The sequence below is a fragment of the Amphiprion ocellaris genome, chromosome 10, assembly GCF_022539595.1.
Source record: "Amphiprion ocellaris isolate individual 3 ecotype Okinawa chromosome 10, ASM2253959v1, whole genome shotgun sequence".
NCBI classification, from domain to species: Eukaryota; Metazoa; Chordata; class Actinopteri; family Pomacentridae; genus Amphiprion; species Amphiprion ocellaris.
This window is the reverse complement of record NC_072775.1, coordinates 1,415,676-1,439,866: the sequence shown is the minus strand read 5'-3', so window position 1 is coordinate 1,439,866 and position 24,191 is coordinate 1,415,676. Positions and strand designations below refer to the sequence as shown.

The 24,191-nt window shown below is 38.5% G+C and overlaps 1 protein-coding gene across 1 annotated transcript in view; it reads right to left on the bottom strand.

The window, feature by feature from the left end:
• Window positions 1-24,191, bottom strand: part of LOC111569792 (cadherin-12-like) — a 135,937-nt gene that overhangs the window by 9,457 nt on the left and 102,289 nt on the right. The window contains exons 10-12 of the mRNA XM_055014027.1: window positions 16,439-16,560; window positions 15,960-16,074; window positions 7,231-7,482 (exon numbers count right to left, since the gene is read on the bottom strand). Of these exons, the coding sequence (XP_054870002.1) occupies window positions 7,231-7,482; window positions 15,960-16,074; window positions 16,439-16,560 (489 nt within the window). The remainder of the gene's footprint in view (window positions 1-7,230; window positions 7,483-15,959; window positions 16,075-16,438; window positions 16,561-24,191) is intronic.

Sequence of the window (24,191 nt, the reverse complement as noted above, 5' to 3'; positions counted from 1 at the left end):
CAATTTAGAAATCATTTATTTGAAAAACATAATGTGATTTAGATGAAGAATAGCATGTGTAGTCAGTAGGATAAGCGGTGCAAATGCGTGCATGTGTGGAAAAATGGGGAATGCAATCCGACCACCAGCAAACAAAACCAAACAGGTGTCTCAGAAAGGGAAGCACCACCAACTGATGTCACCAAAGCTGCTAAAGAAGGAGCCCTGACACACCAAACTACCATACCAAGCAAACAACAGGCAGGGGAGCTGAGGGGTTTATCACAGCTATATCAAATGGTGTGTAATATTTCTTTCTGTATGTTGTGTGTTTTGCTGCATGTCACATCTTGTCATTTTATGGTGAGCTATATAGAGTGGTCAGTACACCAAAGTTAGCACTGTGATAAAAGACCTGCCCAGAAATGATAAAACCGCAAAAATCTAAAACATAAGAACAAGTAATGGAATAAAGAGGCTAATTATTGTACCATAGTGTGCTCATGCATTTTCATATCCAAACAGAACTGGACGAACTCTGCATGAAGATCAGCTCTCAACAGCCTCCATTTTCTCACAACTCAATGGGAGCAGTACCTTAGTGCACATTTCAATCACACATTTTCACCCTTTCTGCTTAAATACAGTTGGCCATTTATGAAAATGATATTCCATTACTGATCTGAAAACAGAAATACCTGAATTTTAGCTGCTTGCATTAAGTAAATTTAATGTTAAGTAAATTTTACCAATGTGAACATGGAGTTGGTACATAGAGATGATTGCCACATTGGTAAGTTAGCTAATAACATTTACCATTGCTTCATCAAAGTCAAATGGTGAAAAAAGTTTACTTGTCACAAAATCTATTATTTGGATGACGTATATTCGGGGACATGATACAGTTATGTTATCTAGTTCATCTGCTGTTGCTCTTTGAAACCTTCAAGCAAGTCCCCATGTAAGTCAGTGAGATGTTTCGCTCCCTTGGTCTGAGCATGACAAACACATTTTACAAGCGGCTTTGTGGTGCCCATGGACGCACTCTGACTGTAGGCTTTAAGTATAAAAAACTGTATTATTTTGCTTTATGCATGAACTTGGTCAGTCCTAGGATGAGAACCTGCCGTAGTGCTGGCCAGCATGTTTGCTATGTCTACAGTTAGTGTCGCACACACACATACTGCTTAGTCGTTGCAAACTCACAAGAAATACAGCTTCTGTTAAAACATTGTATGTCTACAAGTAGCAATACTAATTAAATAGTGAATAGTATCATTTTTAATGGATGGATATTGTGATACCTTTCTAGTACTGGTATGCAAAACTACTATTATATACTATGTAATGTCAGGTCATATTGTGTTTTTATGATTTGTGCTATGATTTATATGTAAATGATGCAGTCTAACATTAGATGCTTTGATTTGTCTTGTGTTTGTGATCATGTCATCCATCCATCCATTATCTAGACACCGCTCAATCCTCATTAGGGTCATAGGGGGCTGGAGTCTATCCCAGCTGACTGAGGGTGAAGGCAGGGGACACCTGGACAGGTAACCAGTCTGTCACAGGGCTACATATACAGACGAACAGTCACACTCCCACTCACACCTACGGACAATTTAGAATAATCAATGAACCTCAGCATATTTTTGGACTGTGGGAGGAAGCCGGAGTACCCGGAGAAAACCCACGCATGCACAGGGAGAACATGCAAACTCCATGCAGAAAGATCCCGGGAAAGCTGGGACGCGAACCAGGGATCTTCTAGCTGCAAGGCGAAAGTGCTAACCACTACACCACTGTGCAGCCCTGATCATGGCATGTGTTTTCAACATACAATAACGCAAATAAATATTTCTATCAATGAATAAATGTCAGTATTGTTGAACAGAGTACTCTACCTTCACCATTTATGTTCTAATCCAGGTTTACTAATATCATTCTATTCCATTCTATTTCCAGAATGGCTTCTCTGCAGTAGGCTGCCTATTAACACAACACTTGTTTCTTCTTTCTCCTTCAAATAAAACTAGAATAACAACAACTGATGGAAGAACAGACTCTGTATTGGACTGAAGCCAGAGAGCCAGTAATCAAAGATCTCATGATCAATACATGATCTTTTCACCCATCTGCTCTTGAAAGTCCTCATTCCAAACACCATATGCAGATGCAGCATGATGAGGTCCTTATATAGAAACTTGTCCTCCTCACCCCCAACCCCATTAGAAAGCCAATCTTCTGATCTGTGAAGCCCATCAGCACACAGAGGGGAAAAACAACAACATCCCCCCGGGGTATGTGCTATAGAAACTAAACAAGGTTATAATGTATACCAGGGGCTGAGTTAATGGGGGCTGCTGGTATGTACTAGAGTATAGTGATGTTTCAGCATGTTCGGCTCTTTGAGAGAATAGAAAAACTGTCTTGTGGCTTTTTCTTCGGTGAACCGCTTGCTACTGGAGGAAAGATGAACTTACAGTACGACACCAGTGGGGATTGTGAATAAGAAAAAGTACAGTTCCAGATAGAATACCACCGAAAGTGAATTTGAATGAGAGGATAGAGTCTGCAGTCTGTAAAATCATTCCAGTTGAAGCGATGCACTGTTTATTGACTCCATTTGTCATTCAGGTTGAAGCCAACGTTCTGTCTGCTGGAGCGTGTCACTTGATAGTTATACAATCAAATAAACTCGGCAGGATCAGCGGCGGTACTGTATCGTGCTGCAGGTGAGAGAATAATGCTGTGTTAGCATGAGAGGAGGATTTATTTAGGGTTGAGGGAAGAGGAGTAGGAGGTGGGGTTGTTGGCTTGGTAAATTACTGCAGGGTGTTATTTAGCAGAAAAGCCACTTTCTGACATGAGAAACAAACACTCTGTACAGCACCTTCTGAGCCAAAGAGAAGTGAGAAATAGGGCAGACTACTTGGCAACGAGCACCTCACCATTAAAAGGCTGCAATTATTTACAATATTCTTAAATCTGCTGAGTATTTTATGGTGATTAAGTGTCTATGTGTCTACAACATATCATGACAAATTCCCATAAACATTTCCAAATGATATCCTCAAATGTCCTGTATAGTAGGATCAACACTCTAAAAGTGAAAAATGTTCAGTTAACTCTGATACAAATAAAAAAAATGCAGCAAATCATGACACTGGTGATGCTGAAATCTGAGAAAGTTCCTTAATAATGAATGATGTATGTATTCATTCTTGCAAATGATAGTCAGGAAAGTTGCCACTTTATCAATTAAACCCTCAAGTTTATGGTAAATATGTGAAATCCATTTGCATATGAAATACATGGATTTATTCAGGGACTGTAAGACAGCCCAGCACATCCAATTAGAACTCTTCACTGGTCCACTTGTTCCTGTGGGCGTGAGTCTGACAGCTTCCAAATTACCAAATCTATTTAGGTCCTGTTGTTCTGTCACAAATCTCAGATGTGACCTCTAACCTCAGAACAATATGTTTATTTGAGATGGAAACAGTAAGATAGTGGCTAAGATTTTGATGTTATGGTGTGATTAGCACTCAGTGTGATGAACTAGCAGACTCAGCCTCTTGATTATCTGGAGAAACACCAAGGTACAGTGCTTTGATGACTTTCTTCCCCATCCTCACCTTTGTTGTGAAAGTAGAACCTATCACCTTCACTTGTTACCTGGGATTACGTGTGACAGCAAGAGCAAATCAGGGCGACGTGAAGGGGGTAGACGCTTCAGCTGTTCTACTAAAGAAATGTGATCCTGTCTTTCTGTTCAGACTTCAATGCTGCAAAGACATGGATTCCTTTAACAGGAGGGGATAGGTCTGAGGTGCGACCATGGGGTTCACTGCACAGCCAACAGTAGCAGCAATTATCAGCTAGAAGGTTGCAGCTGCACATCAGGAGATCCTGCCCAGCTGCTCTGGAAGGTCCCATAATGAAGGTCATCTAGACACTGTTGACCTCCACAGCTCTTCTAGAGGAGGACTAACAGGGCTGACACTCAACTGAGACTGTATCCTATTAGAAACTACCTTTATCAAGAGCAATAGTTACAATTTAAAGCAACCTCTGTCAGTTGGTACAGGTTCAGATGTTTCAGAAAATGCCCCCAAAACCTGATTTTTCTCAGTCATCTAGTAGCACTAGGGGAGACTGGAGTGGATGGATGGATCACCAAAACACTGGACATCCACGCAAGCATAATGAGTTTATTTCCCACTTCACTTGTGTCTTTCTTTAACCTGGACTGTTCCATACACTCACGTGCAACTTTATTAAATTAACTATGAGTGCAATGGTCCTCTAAAGTTATCCTAAAATGTAATCTTGCTATAGTCACTGTCGCATCACAAAATGGCTCTTCATTTTTAGGACAGTGAATAGGGACAAAATTAAGACTTTAGGATTGACTGTAATCAATTGTTGATATCAGATGAATAAATTGCACAAAGAAATTAGATGAGGCAGCAAACAAAAGAGGTCAAGCAATCCGACAGTTTGTCAACAAAACCAGCGGCTATATCTTTCAAAAACACAATGAAGGTGAACAGTACAGTGACAACACAAACTGTCTGTTGTAGTTTGAAGACTCACTTCTTGCTTCAAGCTTCACCTCTGACCCAGTGTACTTGCTGTAGTTGTGCTCTCTCAGTGAGTTTTCCTCCCCCATAAAGGAATGGGTTCAGTGCGTACAACAGAGAGGATGTCTACTGTCACAAAAACAAGTTTTAACAAATCACTTACTTTGATACATAAAGGGTCATTTGTGCAGGTTTTTCTCCTAGATTTTAGTATGGTTAGTTTGTTGTCAGGTAAAGATAATTTAGTCATATTGCCTTCAGCTTATTACGACCTCAAAAATGCAACTTTCCCTCTTTTCTGTTGATTTGGAAAAGGTTATGTATGACTCACTTCTTTACGCTTGAATCGCTGTGTAGCTCCAGCAGCAGATGCCTGAAAGAGGTACGGAGCTTTTTGACCAAGTCTAGGTGACAGAAACAGAAAGTTACCTACAAAGGCTTCCTAACATCTGCAGGGTAGGAAGTCTTTCAGGGTCATCAAAGTTTACAGCCAACATGCTAAGACTTTTTTGAGCCTTTCTCAGCCTGAACAGAGCCACAGATCTTTGGAGAATACTTGTCTAGCTATGTCACAATCTTGACAGAAAACCAAAGGTGAATTAATCAGCTCAGTACTGTCTTTGGAGTCAGTCATCCTTTAAAATCCCACATTAAAACACTTTTCTTTGCTGTCATTTGTACACAAATACAATCTATTGTTGTTCTAACAGTTGCAGCTTTAATATTCTCTGTGATCTATGCTGGTATAATAAACTGACTAATAAACTGACAACAAATTTGATAACTGAATAATCTTTTTTAGGTCATTTCTCATGCAAATACGGCAAACATTTAGACTTATCTGTTTTACATCACCATAAACTTAAACATACAATCATGGAAAAAATGATTAGACCATCCTTTCTTCAATTTCTTGTTCATTTTAATGCCTGGTACCACTAAAGGTACATTACCTGAAGAATACAATGAACATGACAAAAAATGCAGCTGATTATATAATACTTTATGTCCTATTTGACGTGCTTCAGCTGAATTGTCTGCATGGATTTTCATTGAAAAACATGCGGAAAGTATTCAGACAAAACAAGCTATTTAAATTTGCAGTGTAACGTATTATGATGGTTATTTTCCTCTATTTTTATATTCTATTCACTATGGCAATTAATCTCATGATTAATCATCCAAAACATAATCTACAAGTTGCTTTCTTATAAAACTAATTGCTACCGTGCTCAAGCCTGGTCTCAATGGGCTTCACTTGTCTGGAATTGGTCCTAACCACGATGCAGCATTTCTGTTTCCTTTTTGGCTGGTTCCTCCGCCCACTCCTCTTGTATTGTTTGCCCCGAAGGTAACAAGAGCTAACAAGAGGTTAATAAAACAATAGGAGATGCCAAGCAGAAGACCACCAGCCCACACAGTGGCAATTTTCCATTGTTTCTTTTCCAGGGAGCCTATTTGGGCAAACATACTTCTTTTAGACATGTCATTTTACACACCAGTCTCTGCTAGGATAGTACCACTGAATTAACTTACACCATGACAGGATTCCCTCATACCTGCCCCCTTCTGCCCCTACAGCAAAGTGCTATATTGCCACTGTGCCATATATGAGAGAATGTCTCTTTGTCAGGCACAAGAAAGAAAGTGGATGTTTTGTGTTAGCAGCTATTAGCCCATCCTCTCCTCTCTCTTCCATTATGTCCTCTTTCAGTTATCCTCCTGCTCTACAGAGGACACCAATAAAGGAAACGCAATGCCCTCAGGAAACGGTGATTCTTCTCTTGACATGCTATCAGTCAGAACACACACACACACACACACACACACACACACACACACACACACACACACACACACACACACACACACACACACACACACACACACACACACACACACACAGAGGCAGAGACCTACATACATCTTTCATTATTGAGGTGAAGCAGTTGAAAGGGCAAGAAAAAGAGCTGCTTTCACACTGCTTTCATTTCATTTCTGCTTTATCCTTAATGGAACACACACGTGCCTTTTAAGAGAGGTATGTGTGCACACATTCAGACACACAATAAGAGCCGTGCACACGTGACCTTGCTTATTTTCACTGTGGTGGGACAGCCGGTTATGTAACTAGAACTCTTGGTAACAGCAGCATAAATGAAATAATAAAAGGGAGAGAAAAAATAAGTAAATGAGGAACCAGCCTCTCTGACTGAACACTTCCACGCCTCCCTGTGGTAATTAGAGGCTCGTCGTGGGTTGCTGGCACCCTCTAGTGTTACATAATGGGCACTCCGGATAAAATGACTCCCTTCATTATCATCAACTGCAAGCCAGAACCCTTTGGAAATAAATGTCAATGATGACGAGAAGCTAAATTCTATCACACTTTAAGGTAAAACCTGTATTTCTTGAAAGTTTCTGTAAAGGTCAACAAGTTGTTACAGAAACATTAATTCCTTGTGCAATTCTCAACTGTTAATAATTGAAAAGACTTACTGTCAGGGTCCTAACACACTGTACAAGATCACTGTTAATGTCAGACTGAACCTGGTTGGCCAAAAAAGCTGAAATGTGCAATATAATGTGCCAGTTTTAGTTTTGTAAGAAGTTTTGATGTCTGTATATGTCACTATATTGTGCAGAAGAAAGACAACCTTACCCATCAGTAAAGCCACACACAGAAAAATAGCCATCAGAGCTCCAGTGCTGAGGCCCACGGGCAGGAAGATGGCCTCCGCTGAGCAGGTCAGCAGCGAGCCTCCAGCCTCACAGGAACACACTCGGATGGTGACGGTGGTTGTGCTGCTCTGGGCGGGGTAGCCGCTGTCTTCAACCACAACAGGAAGAAGGTAGATGTCCTGCAGCCGCCGCTGAAAACCTGAACGCCGAGCCACAATGCCAGCTGTGTTGTCTGGTTAAAAAAAACAAACAAAAAAACAGAGGATGATGTTACACCTCTGATAACATCCAAGATACTAAATACATCTATTGACTGACTGCCATCATACAAAAAACTGAAAAATATGACCAGTGACTACATCTATAAATGTCATAAACAGAATGATGAACGAATTCAACATTAGCATGGTAGACAGCCCTGATATGATCATATGATCAAGAAATTCAATGTCTTGGGCTATCTTTCAACATTTTCAGACTTAAAAATGACTCCCAGATGCAGTTCCATTTTTAAAAACATCCTCAGTTATTTCCTAAGACAGCTGGACACTGATGTTTTTATCACATGTAACTCAAGCACAGGGAAATGGTGTAGGTATTGTGGACTATTTTCAGTGGTGGATTAATCCATAGTTGGTGCTCTTGGGAGGATTTGGGGCAGCAGAACTGTGTATGTGGGGTCGAGTTTCAATAAACTATAGTGTTTGTGTTTGTAGTGATAAAACAGCATGACATCCAGTCCAACAGTGTAGCTCACTGATGTGTTTTTACTAGTTTTTAGAGAACTTGTGGTAAGATCATTGTTTATTTAGTTCAGTTCAGAATAATTGTTTAAAATAAATGCAACTGGAAGTCTAAAGGAAGACCCAGGAGTTAGACATATATAGAGGGAAGCTTTAAGGTGTGGACCAAATGAACAAATGGAAATTTAATCCTCATTCTTTGAGAAAGCTTACAGTTTGTAAGATCCTTAGAATTGTAAAAATATGTAAGACAATTTTATTACTTAGTTAAATTTGATTATACAAACATAGCCACAGTGGTCATCTATGTCCATGTCTCACTGGGACGCATCAACTTAGCACAAATGACCACCGCATCAGTGTTTTTGTACTGCTTTCAGGCCATGTCATCTTTATTCCATTTGATTTGAGCAACCTTGTCTCAACAAGGCCAACCTTCAAAAAGCCAAAGCTACTGGTGAGCTGCCTCTCCAAAACTGTCGATTCTACCAACTTGTCAACTTGTGTTACCTTTTGTTTTGGTCTCTTTTCAACTGCCAGATTGACTGTCCTGACTGGTTTGCGATGGAATTGTATATGTACAACAGTCTCTCCACATCTGCTTTGCGGGGAGTCACATTTTGTCTCCCCTCAATTAAATGAATCAGGAACCCAGCAGTTGGATGCTTTGGCTGGAACCATTTTTTCCTTGTGGGTCCAGTTGTATCAAATCACTTCATTTAACCACCCTTTAGGGACTTTATATGTCAGGAATGGTACAGGAAGGGTACTGTTTCAAAGATCCCTAAGGGTAAGGGTCCCTGATCCCTAAGTGAGTACTTTAGTTTGGTATCTGCTGAAACTAAGTCCAGTGCAATACTTAGGTCCCATATGGTGAAGATCCATATTCATTGTGTTTTGTGGTTGTCGTAAACATCAGCTCCCTACCCCTCTTTGCACTGCTAAACTACTGATTATAGAACAGCAATAACATCTGTCAAAGTCAACATACACATGATTTAAAAGCAACGCATGTGCTGTGAAATCTGTAAAATGAGGAGACAAATTTAGAAGCAACAGAAAGTCCCAGTCAGCATCTATGCAGTCAACTATTTTGCTCTGAGCTGTCAATCATAGATGCAGAGAGAGTTTTCTTCCTGAAGGGGGCGGGAACAGCAGCAGCTCACTGGTTTTCAGAATGAAACAGCCCATTTAAAACTGCCCTGCTCATGGTGAAATGAACCCTTTGTGCACTATTTGACCTGAAACATTTACAACACACTGTGGGGAAATGTAAGACTGATTGATTTGCAGAAAAGGGGCACAATATGGGACTGGCTACAGAAATAGTGCACCAGTGTATTGGAGTTGTTGACACAACAGTAACACTCAACAGAATTGTTAAGTAGTCATGCTTGTTCTACTTGATAAACAGCCTTCAGTTAGTTTCTTTCGGGCAGTTTTCTGTTGACCTCGTGTGTTTACTGTGTGAAGGAAACAATTATCTGGTAGAGAGCACTGCTCACATAAAACCGCCAAATTTTATTTAGACTGAAATGCTCATATTATGGTAAATGAGAACAACACACCACAACAAATAGCAAGCTGATGGACAAAACACAGCAGAGTACAGTAAATAAAGGATATGAGATTGATCAGTTTTATTTTTTTCTTATATGTATCAATTGAAAAATATCCAGGTCTGACCTAATACAAATCTATGATGTTGGCTCAGGATATCTGTACAAAGATGATCAGTGAACGTGCTTAAATAGTGCAGAGGACATCAAAATTGTATTAAATTAACACAAGTGTTGGAAAGCATTAAGAACACTCAAAGCTAATGGTACACGCCACATTGTGATGTCAGCCTATTCATTTCAGTGATCAGATCCACGGTCAGGGTTCTTGGGTGATTCCACTCTCTTTCCAGTTCTACTGCTGAGTGGCATCAACATCAGATATTCCCTTTGATATTATAAACTGTGTAGCTTTAGTTTTTAAACTCAACACTTTACTGGGTAAAGCTGGTGAAAACATCAAAGTGAAAAGATGAAATATTCCACAAAAAGTCAGAAGAGCATCGTTCATGTTTTTCTCACCTGCATGATTAGAACACAAGAGGACAGAGATGCCTTTGCATGGAAAAGTCAGTAATTTTCAGCCTTGTTTCGTGGTTTTCTTACAGTAAAATAAACTGGACTGGAAAAAAACTATAATTTTTGCTCTGGAGAATAAAAGTAGAGCTGAAGGTCACTGAATCCCCAATCTCTCTCCTGTTTACCTTCTACTGGTTCAATGTCAAACTGCTGCCTGTTCTGTGTCTCCTCTAACTAGTTCCTTCCAAGTACGAAACACACCATTATTTTTATTCAAAATTTTCTTTTATGCGTGAATTTTGTTATTTTGACCTCAATACATGCCCTGAGAAAGTACTTTGTGAAAGAACTGTGGTTGAAAAACTTCCAGCAGAGGTTGGAGTGAGGGGTAGAGGGGAGAGGGAAAAGGAAAGCAAACAGAGAATAAGTACAAATACGTCGAGTGTCACCAGATATGCTAATATAAAATGCGTTTTCAGAGATGTCAAGCAACATGCGATGTGAAAATCTTCTCTTTACACATTTTCAAAGGTTCTACGTGGCATGGATACTCAACAAGAACAGCTGTAACAACGCTGCAGTCAACAGTACTCAACCCCTGTAACCTACAAGACATTCTTGTGATGTGAAGGCAATTTAATGAAACCATATCAGTGGAAGCCTTGGTAAACTCAAAGAAAGTTTAATAAAGTATGTTCGATTGATGTTTGGGAACACAATATTGAGCCCCACCAAAGAAAATTATTTGACCTCCATAGTCAGTATTTAATAATATCTTATGTCCCTGCAAAGATTTTCCATAGGATTCGAATCCAGGCACTAACATATAGCTCAAAAGCAATTTTTGAACCATTCTTCCATAAAACTCAAAACTGTGCAGGGTATTGCTTGTTTTTTTTTTTTTTTTTTTGGCTTCCTTTCTTTTATTTTTGCGTATTCAGGTAAATTTCTGGTGTGCTTTTTTGGTTGAGAATAATGTGCAGGGAGGTTTTTGTACCTGAGACCTTATTGTTTTGTTGTCCTTTAATAGCTTGTGTTGATCACTCTGTTCTTCTTTTCACCTTTTTCTCAAATGTGCACACTGAGCTGGAGGAAAGGTTCAACAATGAAGTTTACTGGAAATCTATGCAAACAGACCAATACCTACTGTCTGACTGTAATTACCAGAACCCTTAAACATCAGGCTGACAATGTCCCTAGCAAGACAGAGGGAAAAGAAGAGCACATACACCACTGTTCAAAAGTTTGGGGTCACCCAGACAATTCCATGTTTTCCATGAAAACTCCCACTTTTATTCATGTGCTAACATAACTGCACAAGGGTTTTCTAATCATCAATGAGCCTTTCAACACCATTAGCTAACACAATGTAGCATTAGAACACAGGAGTGATGGTTGCTGGAAATGTTCCTCTGTACCCCTATGGAGATATTCCATTAAACATCAGCTGTTTCCAGCTAGAATAGTCATTAAAAGTAGTCTAACCCCAACCCTTTCAAAAATAAGGACATTTCTAAGTGACCCCAAACTTTTGAATGGTAGAGTATATATTAAAAAGCACTTAGAAACTGTGGCTATACCTGCAGAGCCTTCATTAAGTCAGCAAAAAAGTTCCAGAAAAAACAGCACAAAATCAAAGAGAGAAGAAAAGAAGAACAGGCAAAACATCGTAGCTGGTCTGTCTGAGAAACTTAGAAGGATTTTTTCGAAACACAACAGACCAGCGACACTGACAAAAACTGCTTGACCCCAAGGATGAAACAGCCAAACAAGCTGAGAAATGCTGTGAATGCAGTACAATGCAGCGAGGACTGTGCATACTTATATATAGGGTAGACCTAAACCACTGCTCAACACAGGAGATCAGCAACCCCAGGACAAGACTCAGCAGTCCACCTGCATCTACAGGATAAAGGACACCACTTTGAGGACAGGAATTGTCATAATCTGGACAGAGAAGACAGATGGTTTGAGAGAAGAGTAAAGGAAGCCATGTTGAACTACTCGAGCAATTTCTTTACAAAGAAGCTGGCCATGACATCACCTATCAGGTACTTACGATGCAGGTGACAATTTAACCAATGTTAAGACCTCATGTCATCCCTCATGAAGCAGTTTCACAACCATTCACACTTGTTACCAGGCCATTAGCCATATGATGTGGGGTTGAAAATAAATGCCTCAGACTCCTTACCAGTTAATTAGAACTCAGAAAGTCTCTTAGATGAGAGGTGAAATGGCTTCAGTAACCAGAAAAGTCCTGCTGTCTTTTACTGAAGCACATAGACCTGGATGACTAAGATATCTAATCTTTTCTGTCAAAGATCGCAGCCCTCTGGAAAGAATCGTTCAATCTTACCAAGTGTGGAACTGTTACTATCTTGGAAACCTTTACTAAAACCAGTGCATTTTTGGTGTAATGACACAGTTTCTTCTCCTAACCTTTGAGACAGTTCCTTATTATTCAGTTCCTTGAATAATAAGACACCTAGGATCATTTTTCATCGCTCTCAAAATCAAAAGCCCTACATTCTCAGTGCAGTTGGATAATTCTGATTGCAACTGCATATTGTTCAGCAGTTGTTTGAATAATCTGTGAGCAATTTGCAAAGTTTTTTTTTCCATCTGACAAATGTAAGCTCTGGAAGATGTGAAACCCGTCTTCACTTGGATGCAAATATCTAAATCACCTCAAACTTCAATGGCTGGGGTGTTTATGGCAACCTTCCCGTTTGACACCTTTTTGGAGCCACTTCTATTGAGAGCACCGTATTAAAAAACATGTTCCTGTTCTTCAAACTACAGATTTAGACCCTTTTTAGCATGATGTATGTGTGTGCATGCATGATTCTTTGAATGTCAGAAAGGATCCATTTCCTCCTGCTGGACGGTGATGAAACCTGACAAGGTAGAGACCATTAAGGCACCTTGTTCCTGTTCCACACACACACCTAGACACACACACACACACACACACACACACACGCTCCAGTTCCCCTCTGTGGCTGCAGGCTTGAGTGTCTGACTCCATCAGATGTGATGCTGACTGTAAAGGTACAAACACACACAAATATAACAATGCTTGTTGGGGAGGTGTTGCAGGGGAGAATAGGGAATGTCATGGGAGGATGTGTTGAAACTGATTATCCCACTGCAACATTCAGAGGCAACAGAGACGGACACATTCAGCAGGGATGAGGAGATGATACGCAACATCATTTCTCTGTGGTAGGTCTGGTTGAAAAAGGCATGCTTTTACAAACACCAGGGTGATGTGGAGGCAGTTATTTTTGCATTTCCACTGACACTGCTGGTTGTGCATGCGAGTGGGACGCCGGGGGGAAAGTTGTCATACTTGTTGTGATGCCAGGAGTCACTCTCAACCTCCTACTGGTTTGAGTGTGACTGTGCACATGAATAAGTTGAAATGTCAAGACATATTGTCACAGTGAAGCTCCTCGCCGGTAGACGATAGAACATGAGTCCCAGATGTAGTGTACACCAGTCTCCCCAATAGTTCACGTATGATTTTAACTTTATTTTAAAGTAGTTTTGCAGAATTTTCTACTTTATTAGTTAGCTGACAGAAGAAAGAAGAATATAAAAATCGGGGAGAAAGAGACAGGAAATTTAACCACTGAGCATTCATTTACTTTAATCCAGTGGTTTAGTTGTTTTAAACCAGGGGTGTCAAACATGCGGCCCGTGGGCCAAAACCGGCCCTCCACAGGATACAATCTGGTCCTCCAGAGGGTCGACTTTGCAAAGTGTAAAAATTCCAGAGAAGACATGAACTGCAGATTGTAAATTAGTAAAACTATAAATTTAAAATGATTTCTAGACCATGACAAGTTGTTTGGATCATAAAGTAAAATGTGATACTGCTCATTGTTGTTTTGGGACTCGTTTTTGTAATATTTTGTCTTGTTTTTGTTGTTTTTGGTCTTTTTTATGTTTTTGTCATTTTGTTTCTTGTTTTAGTCATTTTTTGTCTCGTTTGTGTCGTTTAGTGTCTTTTTTTGGTCTCATTTGTATTGTTTGTACATTTTTTGTCACTTCTTAACTTTTTAGTCTAATTTTTTGTCTCTTTAGTTTCTTTATGTTGACTGTCTCATTTTTTCTCACTTTGTTTCTCGCATGTCATTTTGTTTGTCATCTTTGTCATTTTATGGCCCGTTTTTGTAATATTTTGTCTTGTTTTTTTGTCTTTTTTGTCTTTTTTTGTCTGACTTTTGTAGTTTTGATCATAATGTTATAGAAATTGAACTTATTTTCTTAAGAAATTTTTCATAATGTTTTGTGAAAAGATCATTTTCAGAATGTACTTTTCTGCACTAAAACAAAGGAAAATATTGTTGTTATTCATTGGTTTTTTTGCTGTAATTTTATTGGCCCGGTCCATGGGTGATAAAATTGGGCTGAATGTTGGAACCTGAACTAAGATGAGTTTGACACCCCTGTTTTAAACTAACATGAAATACAGTTTATTTAACATAATCACAGTCATTCAACCTTTTGTGGAAAGAAAGAACTTCAATATTTTTGTAATTAAACGTCACACAACTTGCAACTTGTCCAATGGCAGCATTGTCTGGCAATAGGGTTTAAATAGATGTATACACAAACATGAAAGGCTTTTCAGTTTGTAAATCATTTTTTGTTTGTATGTGGCCCATTTCTATGATGTTCTGTGCTGGCGTTGACCTTGTTTTGTTATTTTGCTGACTTTTTAGAACAGGTATAACCTCCATACTGATACAGATTTGTATTTCTATGTTACACCATGAACCTTTGTCTTTCAGTGTACAAGATTTTTGACTGCTTTACTCACTGCCTCCTTGTCCTTATAGTTCAGAACTGTACTATGTCAATCCTAGGTGAAGGGCTGAGAATAACGATGCTAGCTTCAGCACCTCTGTTACCCATCCTTCCAGAAAGGCAAATGCACTGTCAGCCTCTGCTCCCTCAGCAGATTGACAAGCATTAAGTTGTGCCTCGATCTTGCCTCCGGGTCAATATTTTGTCCCCCAAATCCTTTTTTCCCCCTTGTTCCAGATATTGTATTCTAACTTCGAGCACAACTGACTAATGTTCAGTTGTCTCTTCTGTGTGATTCTCTCTGCACAATGAGTAATGTCTTCCTTTACATTTTCAAAACCTGCCCATATACTGTCAAATCTCGTGGATTATTCAGATTTTATGATGCTGTTAGTTGCCTGTATGATTTCTGATATGGCTCTAAACTTCTCAGTAAAATGGCCACACTTATATAGCATTTTTTAAAAACTTTAGGTTCTAAAGGGCTTTAATGTGTCTGTCATTAACCATTCACACATTTGATGATCATCACTACAAGACAGACTTAAAGCGGAGAACCGATGATATGACAAGACCCAACAGCACACTTAGGTTCTGTAAGGATCATATTGAAGTTAAAACTTTCAGCCTGCAATAACTGTCACTAACAAACTTAGTTTGCTAGCACTTAGCTAACAGTTGCTAACATTAGTATGTGAAGTTGTGTTTGCTTCATACGGATGAATGTAAGCCCAATACTCACCTTCTTTTAGCTCTATATTTGGTCTCTACCAACTGTGACTGCTCAACTAGCAGAAAATGTCATATTGTTTAACTGCTCAGTGCTCCACTATGTACTGTCTGCATATGTCTGATAGTCTGTTAGTTGTCAGGTAGGTATTACGCATGCAGTAGATTAATGGGACTTTAAAGCTGAAGACCATGAAAAATGATGCGTTGAGAGTGAAATAAGACAGACACCTAAACAGTGACATGAAGTGCTCTCTAAAACTCCATAAAGGAGAGTGAAGCTGCTGATTCAGTTGATAATTTACATCCAGCTCTTTCATTTTAATCCCTCATTAACTTACTTCCAAAATCTCGAACAGTGAAGTTTCTGTTGCGGAGCTCCTTTGGAGACTTGAAGAAGAACCTCTGTCCGACGGGAGGAAGGTCCATGTCCACAGCGCTGACTGTCTGAATCACCTGAACAGAGACAATCTGATCAGCATACTAAATAATGGAATCCTGGTGTGGAAAGTTGGTGAATCAGTAACATCCTGTTTAAATCTGTTGGTTGGCAGGTAAAATGTGAGAAAGGAAAACTAATATTTACTTCCTCCTCCCTGAAATGAGGACATCTGAGCCACTTGAGCTCTAGAGTGTTCTCAAATGCGTACAACTAACTTAACATAATTCACATTTCAAATATATTCATATCTTTGTAATTATGGTATTGCAAGTACACGGGGCCAAATAATCAGAAAAAGGTGTGTATGTTATCATAGTTTTTGGCCTTTTCTTGAAATATAATCTAAGGATCTTATTGAATAGATCCAGTTCACTTTACCTGTCCAATTCTGGAGTTTTCACAGACGAACGTATCTGAAGGAATCGCCAGCTCAGGAGGGAACTCGTTCACATCCAAGACATTGACTGTCACTGAAACTTTGGCGGACAGCAGAGGGTTGTCTGGAAGAGTCAACAAGAAGTCATGTATGATTAGACACTCAGTGACGCAGCTGAATGTGTCCATCAAAGATACTGGCAGCTGATCAGTGTGAGCTCCGCATTATGAGAGACATCAAGGCAGAATATCAGTTACAATCAAATGCAATTACAAGCTATTCTTGAGAAGCACACCTTTTGGCTTCAGAGAATATGGTACGCACAACCCAAAGATTAAATAATGTACTTCACATAGTAAACCTTCTTCAACTGTTATGTAATCAAATACACAGATATTCCAATCGTTGTTTTGTACAAAACCATTATTTGCCATTCAGCTGTCAGTAAAATGGGTTATGCTGCCTTCAGCCTATCCCCATCCCAGACAACATACCATTTTCTACAAGGGACTGAATTCTGAACGTTGTAAATGGCATGTATTTGCCTCAGCTGCAGTGCAAAAGTTTCAGTTGGTAAACGATGGCACATTGAGCGTCACTTTACCAAATGCCAGCAATGTTACAGAAGACTTTCTTGTGGGTAGCAGGACTGAAAAAAAGAGAAGGAGCTGAAAATATTGAACTCAGAGAAATAGAAAAACATCTTATTTTACTGTGTGATGGTATGTTACTTCACAGCAATTTATATGGACAGTAAATAAAAACATATCATGAGGTTCTTCTGCAGGATCACCTGTCCTCTCCCTTATTCACTCCCTGTTTCTGTTCTTCCTCTTTCTGATCCATTTATGCTCATCTTCCTCTACATTTATTTCTTCTTTTCCCTCCTCTTCTCTCATGTCCTCATCTCTCTCCTCTGTGGTTTTGTCCTACTCTCTTTTCTCCTTTTCCATTTCTCTTCATATCCTCTTCCCATCCATTCTTTAGCATTCTCTTGCTGAAACAGCTGCAAATATAACTTTGAAAATTCCTTTTGTTCTGGTCCCTTGTGGTTTGCACTGCAAACCAATGGAACTACTACTCTGAGCTACAGTAGTTACGTAGTAAAGGGATCTGATTTAAATCCATGTTACATTAAATGTACAATGAAATGTGTTATGCTGTAACAACATAAACTACAGTTAAACTGTGATCAATAAACAACAAACACACAATATTTAAACTTGGTATATTCCAAGTCTGACAGTCAAGGGGAGACTCCGTGCTGTTGTAGAAAATAAAGTGCTAAATATATTTATTTGATCATCAAACAAACCATAGATATCCTTGCACTATCTGACACTGCAGTTGTACAGCTACGCAAAGGCGACCTAAAGCCTCAAGGCTGCGGATAAACCATACTAGAGCAACAGAACTGCTCCAGCTCTTTGATATTTATCTCAGCTCAGTAAATGGCAAAAATGCTCCTCTAAATCCTGTCTGGTTACTCGTAATCACTGTTTCCTCTAAGCTGCACGCGTGCGCAATTGCGCACTGCTGACACGGTCTCCGCGGACAGAAAATCTGCGCTGCGCACAAAAAAAAAAATCCAACCTAAATTGTAAATAAAATAAACACGTAACAATTCATTCTGTGCTATTTTTCATTGTGAGTCAGTGAGTGACCGGTGACTGGCTGCTGCAGCCAATGATGCGATTCACATACGTATTTACCATAGACTGTATATAATGGTATTTACGCAGCTCATCAACGTCAGGCGTCCATATGTGCAGCCATCGTTGTTCTCATAGATATGAATGAGTAGATAGGACACGCCCCTTTGAGCTGCGTACTACAGCGAGGCTAAGCTAGTGGGGGCAAAGTTTCAGTGCATTCTGTTGATGTAGACGGCGTGGAAACGGAAACAACAAGTATGCCTTTTGCTTGTGGAGTTGCAGGTCGCTGGTTCAAGACCAGACCCTTCTCAAATTTTTATCAAAATCCTGACAAAAACAAACAAAAAGGCCAGTGGTGGGTCTTGAACCTGCAACCTTCCACTTGGTAGTCTCTCTTCTGATCCCCTGAGTTACTCACTCAGATACCAAATCTTCTTTTTTTTGTGCATTTAACATCTATTTTTTGTCGTTTTCGAGTGTTTTTTTTTTTTACTCGAGTCTCGACTCGACCGTTTTTCTCAGGAGGTTGGACTTCAGCCTTTGTGCTGGAGGGTGGAACCCTCAGTTCCAAGACTTTCCAAGCCTCCAGACCTCCCGAGTCCTCAGGACCTGAGCTTTCACACAGTCTGAGGGCTGAAATTTTCTAAGTCCCACAGTAGATCTCTGTTAGATTGAACTTTCAGACAGTCTGAGGACTGAAATCTTAAAAGTTCTTGAGTAGTTCTCTGTTAGTTTGAACTTTCAGACAGTCTGAGGACTGAAGTTTTAAAAGTTTCTCAGTACTTCTCTGTTAGTTTGAACCTTTAGACAGTCTGAGGACTGAAGTTTTAAAAGTTTCTCAGTACTTCTCTGTTAGTTTGAACTTTCTGGTTGACAGAAGCCTTAAACCTTGTGACCATGAGTCTTGATTTCACATTTAGATCATCCATCTGAGTTCTTCTCAGACCTTCACCTGTGGGTTTTTTAGAAATCCTCAACAAACTTTGATTCTCTTCACTGAACAGTAAAGTTTGTGGAGATCAGAAGGTAACATTAGTTTGATAAATGCCTTCAACTACTAGTAGACTTTATCTGGAAAGCAGTTTTCTGAAATGAGTTCTTAGTAAATCTGTCCACAATCAAACCAAGAACATAGAAAGAGGAAATGTTTGAAGAAACAACTTGATGTTTTCATTTCAGACTAGAAAACGCTCTAAGATCTTTATCTGTTTTTGCTCTTTTTGATTGTTTTATTGTCTCTTCTGTTTAATTTGATCTTCTAAAGTCTAACTGGTGTCTTTTAAAATGTTTTGTCTTTAGTTTAATTCTTCTTAAATGTTTAGTTGTGCTTTTTTCTCACCTTTTATTCTTTTCTAATGTCTGATTTGATTTTGAAATGTTTTTTCTTTTTAATGTTTGTTTTTTCAAATGTTTTATCGGCTTGTTTGAAAATTTTTTTTCTTTCCCAATATTTAATTTTTAGATTAAATCTTTAAGGTTTTTCTTTTTAAATGTTTTACCACCTTTTAATTTTTAATTTTCTTTTTAAGTGCTTCATTGTATTTTCTGTTTAATTCCTATTTGAAGTTTTATTGTCTTTAAGATGTAATTTTCTAATGAAATATTTAATTCTGTAATTAAATGTTTTGTCTTTTTTTAAGAGATATTTTTTGGCTTTATTTTCACAGGTACAGTGAGAGAAAGACAGAAAACAGGGGAGAAGAGTTGGGGAAGGACATGCAGCAAAGAGCCGCGAGTGGGAATCGAACCCGGGCCGCTGCGTCAGGGACCAGTCTCTGTACATGGGTCACCTGCTTAATGCGTTGAGCTATACAGATGCCGTTCTGGCTCTTTAAACATTTAATTTTGTAATTAAATGTTTTGTGTTCTTTTAAATGTTTAATGCTCTTCTTGTTTAATTGTATTCTTTGAATGTTTAATTATCGGAAATATTTTATCTGTAATTTTGAATATTGGTATTTGAAAAATTCTGTTTAATTTCATAGTTACATGTATTGTATCTTATTGAATTATCTCATTCCATATTTTGTCTGTTTAATATAGTTAAACATTAAATACAATTAAATTCTATTAAACAGACAAAATATGGAATGAGATAATTCAACAAGATACAATACATGTAACTATGAAATTAAATACAAATATTCAAAATTACAGATAAAATATTTTTGATAATTAAACACTCAAAAAATACTTTTTAAATAATAAACCTTTTTAAAAGTTTTATTGTATTAAATTTACAAGATACAATACATGTAACTATGAAATTAAATAGGTGAAGAGAAACAGAGGAAATGTTTGTCTGCAGCTAAATAAAGCAGGAAGACACTGAGCTGCTCAGGTGTTCCTGATAACACCAAGCAGCCACCTGGACAGCCAATAGGAACACAGCTTCCTGGAAGTCCAGAGGGCTGGCTTAGTGAAGGAAATTTAGTTTAAAGTTGAAGCAGAAAGTTAACAAAGAAAGTTGAAAACCACCTTCTGATCCCTGAAATCTCTGAGTTTTCACACAAAGAACACCTGAACATGTCAAACTGGTTCCATAGTAGAACCATCATTGTAAAAACATCATAGTATGGTGTGTTGCTCAAAAAACATTAGGACCCAGCTGTCAGGGGACAAACATGTAAGAAATATGAGAACAGAGAGAACCCAACCAGTAGGTCACAGTTTATCATCATCTAATCATCTCCTGAAGTCCATATGGTGAGAGACATCAGTATCTGGTTGTTCATTTACCAGAGGATGCTTATAATCATGCTGATGTGGTCTGTACTCTACAGTATTTTAGTGACTCAATAAATGCCTAAGTTGTTTTTTTAAAACGCTTTTTAGTTTTTAATAAACATTTAACAGCCTATATGTGATCAATAAATGGCCTTTGCCTATCTTAAGAAAAATTCACTCAGAACTCTGTGTTAACAGTACTAAATAAATCAATAAATACATGCATACACACAAAAATAAGTTAATACATTAACTGTGTTAAGATAAGATTTAGATTTTTAAAAAAGTTGTTTATATTTTTGCAGAATCCAGTATTGCTCACTGGTTGGTCATTACATTTTGTTAGTTTGATTTCACAGTTTAAAATGATGCCACCTCTTTTCAGACAGAACCTGTGATCATAAAACAATACAAAATTTTTAGTTCCGTGTTAATAAAGCACTTAAATCTTTAAGTATGGCTAAATGCTTTTTTCAGAATTAAATATATCACTCCTTAGGTGGTAGTGGCCCCAAGTTCAGTAAAGTTGGAAAGATATTCACAGATTTGGACTTCCAGCATCAATAACTCATTAGATATAGGTTGTGAAAACATAAACGGTGCCTCTTTCCCATTGTTGCAAGGCAGACAATGTGCTACAAGCCCAGTTTTATCAAAAGTAGCTGTCTTTCAAGCTACAGGAATAACATTGGTGTCTATGGACTGAACAGGGTCCGTCTGCAATTTGCAAAACCACTGCAACAGTAAAGAGAGACAAATATTCAGTAACTTCACTCTTATACATTGTAGTGTCACTAAAATCACTGCAGCCTTCAACTGGCTCCTGTTGACAAAGTGTTTTAACAGAAATGTAAATGCTGTAATTTGATTCTTTTAATGAACCATGTAACTTGAATGGATGTGATGCTGGTGTGACCACAGTGCACACGTCTGATGTTGCTCACAGTGGTCCAAGGAACGCTCAGGGAGTTTGTGTGTTTGCTCACACTCAGGAAAAATTACAGGGAACATTGCTAGTAGGCAAAGTCCCAATCTCCATACTAGTGGGATCAAAGACTCTGACTTCACCCTCAGATGCTGCAGCAGCAGGTATCACCAGAGTCCTTTGTCATTTGCGGCCCTCCAATTTTCATACATATATTTTTGAGTTATATTGATGCAGGCTGGGGAGGTCAATCACATTGTAGTTTGGCACTGGCCACTTTGTGAAAACAGGGCATGAACATCATCGCTTTCAAAATGTCAAGTGGCAGATCATCTTAGGAACCACAAACAATGCCACAGGTAGGCAAAGCTTTCATGAGTGTAAAAATAATTACTACTATACAGAATTTAACATTCAAAACATATTTTGCTTTGTTTGGACATTTTGGTTTATTGCAGAAATTAGTCTGACATTATAGGACAATACAGTCCAAAGTGTTGAGTGGTGCTGCACTACCTTCTGCAGTATCCAAACTATTGCATAGTGCATGCAAGTGTAGTTACATATAACTTACTGAAATACTACATTTAGTGTACTTGTTGACCTTCTTCAAACTTCATAATCAACCCTGGAACAACACACTGTCGCTCATCCAAGATCATCCATCTGCCGGTCTGGCTGCTTTCATCCTTGTCTTTTTTAAATCAATATTTCAGACAGTTGGTGCTAATATTTTAGATTTTATTAACTGCTCTGTCTACAAGCGTTACCCCTCTCCATATTTAAGCCTGCCACTGTTTACCCTTTCATCAAAAGCCTGTGTACAGAGCTCATTTCATTTCAGTCTCGTCTCTATGCTGGCATTTTTATCCAGAATTTTAGGAATGAATTAATTCTGTAAAATCAATTTCTTTTACAAACATGTGAAAAAATCTGATCTGATTTAGACTCTGCCGAACACTAAAACCTCTTTAGTCAGGGTCGATAATGACGTGCTTGCTGCGGATGCTGGCCTGTACTCCACTTTAATTCTCCTTTATTTCAGCTCAGCATCAGACACACAATGTGAATAAAATAATGCTAAATGAGGAGACTGTCATAGCTCAACAAGTTAAGACTTATAGGCTTCCACAACACTTTAAGAAGTATCTTGTGGTTAACATAAGTACATGGAGTTCTATCAACTAGGGGAAGGAGTAATTAGATACACAGAGTAAGTGTGTCCCTGATGGATAAATATGAATATGCTAACTTACAGATACACTTGAATATTTGTAACATAAAAAAGCAATGATATTCTATTAGAAAGGGCAGAAATGTGTTTTTAGGTCTCTCAAATCCACCTTAAGCCAAATCCACACTAACTTTGGCCACTAGATGGAGGCAGATACTCATGAATCCGCATCTGCTATTTGTGGCGCTCAACCTCATTTCTAACACCTGTTTGGTGATCCTCTCCAGTCATTGTGGATCACTAAACTCACACAGTCTTGTTTTTCACTCTGTAATTGACCGTCTGTGACTAACTGAGTCTACATTGTCACTAATGAGGCGGGCTGGCAGGTTTGAGACTCGCCAACCGTTTCCCTCCTCAAGAAGCTTAGAGCAGGATATCAGATGGTACAAACACAGTTTAAATGAGTGAAGCTGCTTGGTCAAACTAGATAAATTTAGTTTTCAAAGGAGTTAGTACTGCTGCAGTTTCACTCCAACCACACATATAGAAGATTATTACTAGCAACACAATAATAACCAACCGTAAAGTTCCAAGGTGATTCACAAAGTTCACAATTACTAAAAGTTAAAGTGCATTTAAAAAGACATTTAAAAGACAAAATGTGTAAGGGGGTTTTAAAAGGTTTGTAAACAACATTATTGACTCGACTCCCCTGATAGTTACAGTAAGCTTGTTCCAGTGTTGGAGCTATAGTGTAAAAGCACGGTCCCTTTTAATTTGAAGCTAGAGCTGTGAAGCTTTGAACAACAATTGATTGTCAGAGGGGTGTTGGTGCAGAACAAGGCATTAGTGAAGACAAGTCATATAGTGATTTAAAGTTGTTTAAAAATAAGTTGTTTTCTGAGTTTTTTACTCATAATTCTGTCTTTAAACTCAGAATGCAGGCAGCTGCATCATTCAGGCATGTTAATAATGGGTTGAAGTACTCATACCTGGATGAAATGAGAGTGTGACTGAATTGTTCAACTGTTTTTTAATTTGTTTTTACATTTTTGTGCATTTACTACCACTCATGCTTCCTTCTTAATCTGCACAAAAAGACCATGTAATATGACTTCAAGCTGTAAATTTTTTGAGATTGTTTTCTTACTTTAGGTTTTAAGCAACAACAAACAGGTTCACAGAAAATCTGAATATTTGCTGTACCAATCAAGATTTGGACACATCTACACATTTAAAGGTTATTCATTATTTTTTTTACTATTTTCTAC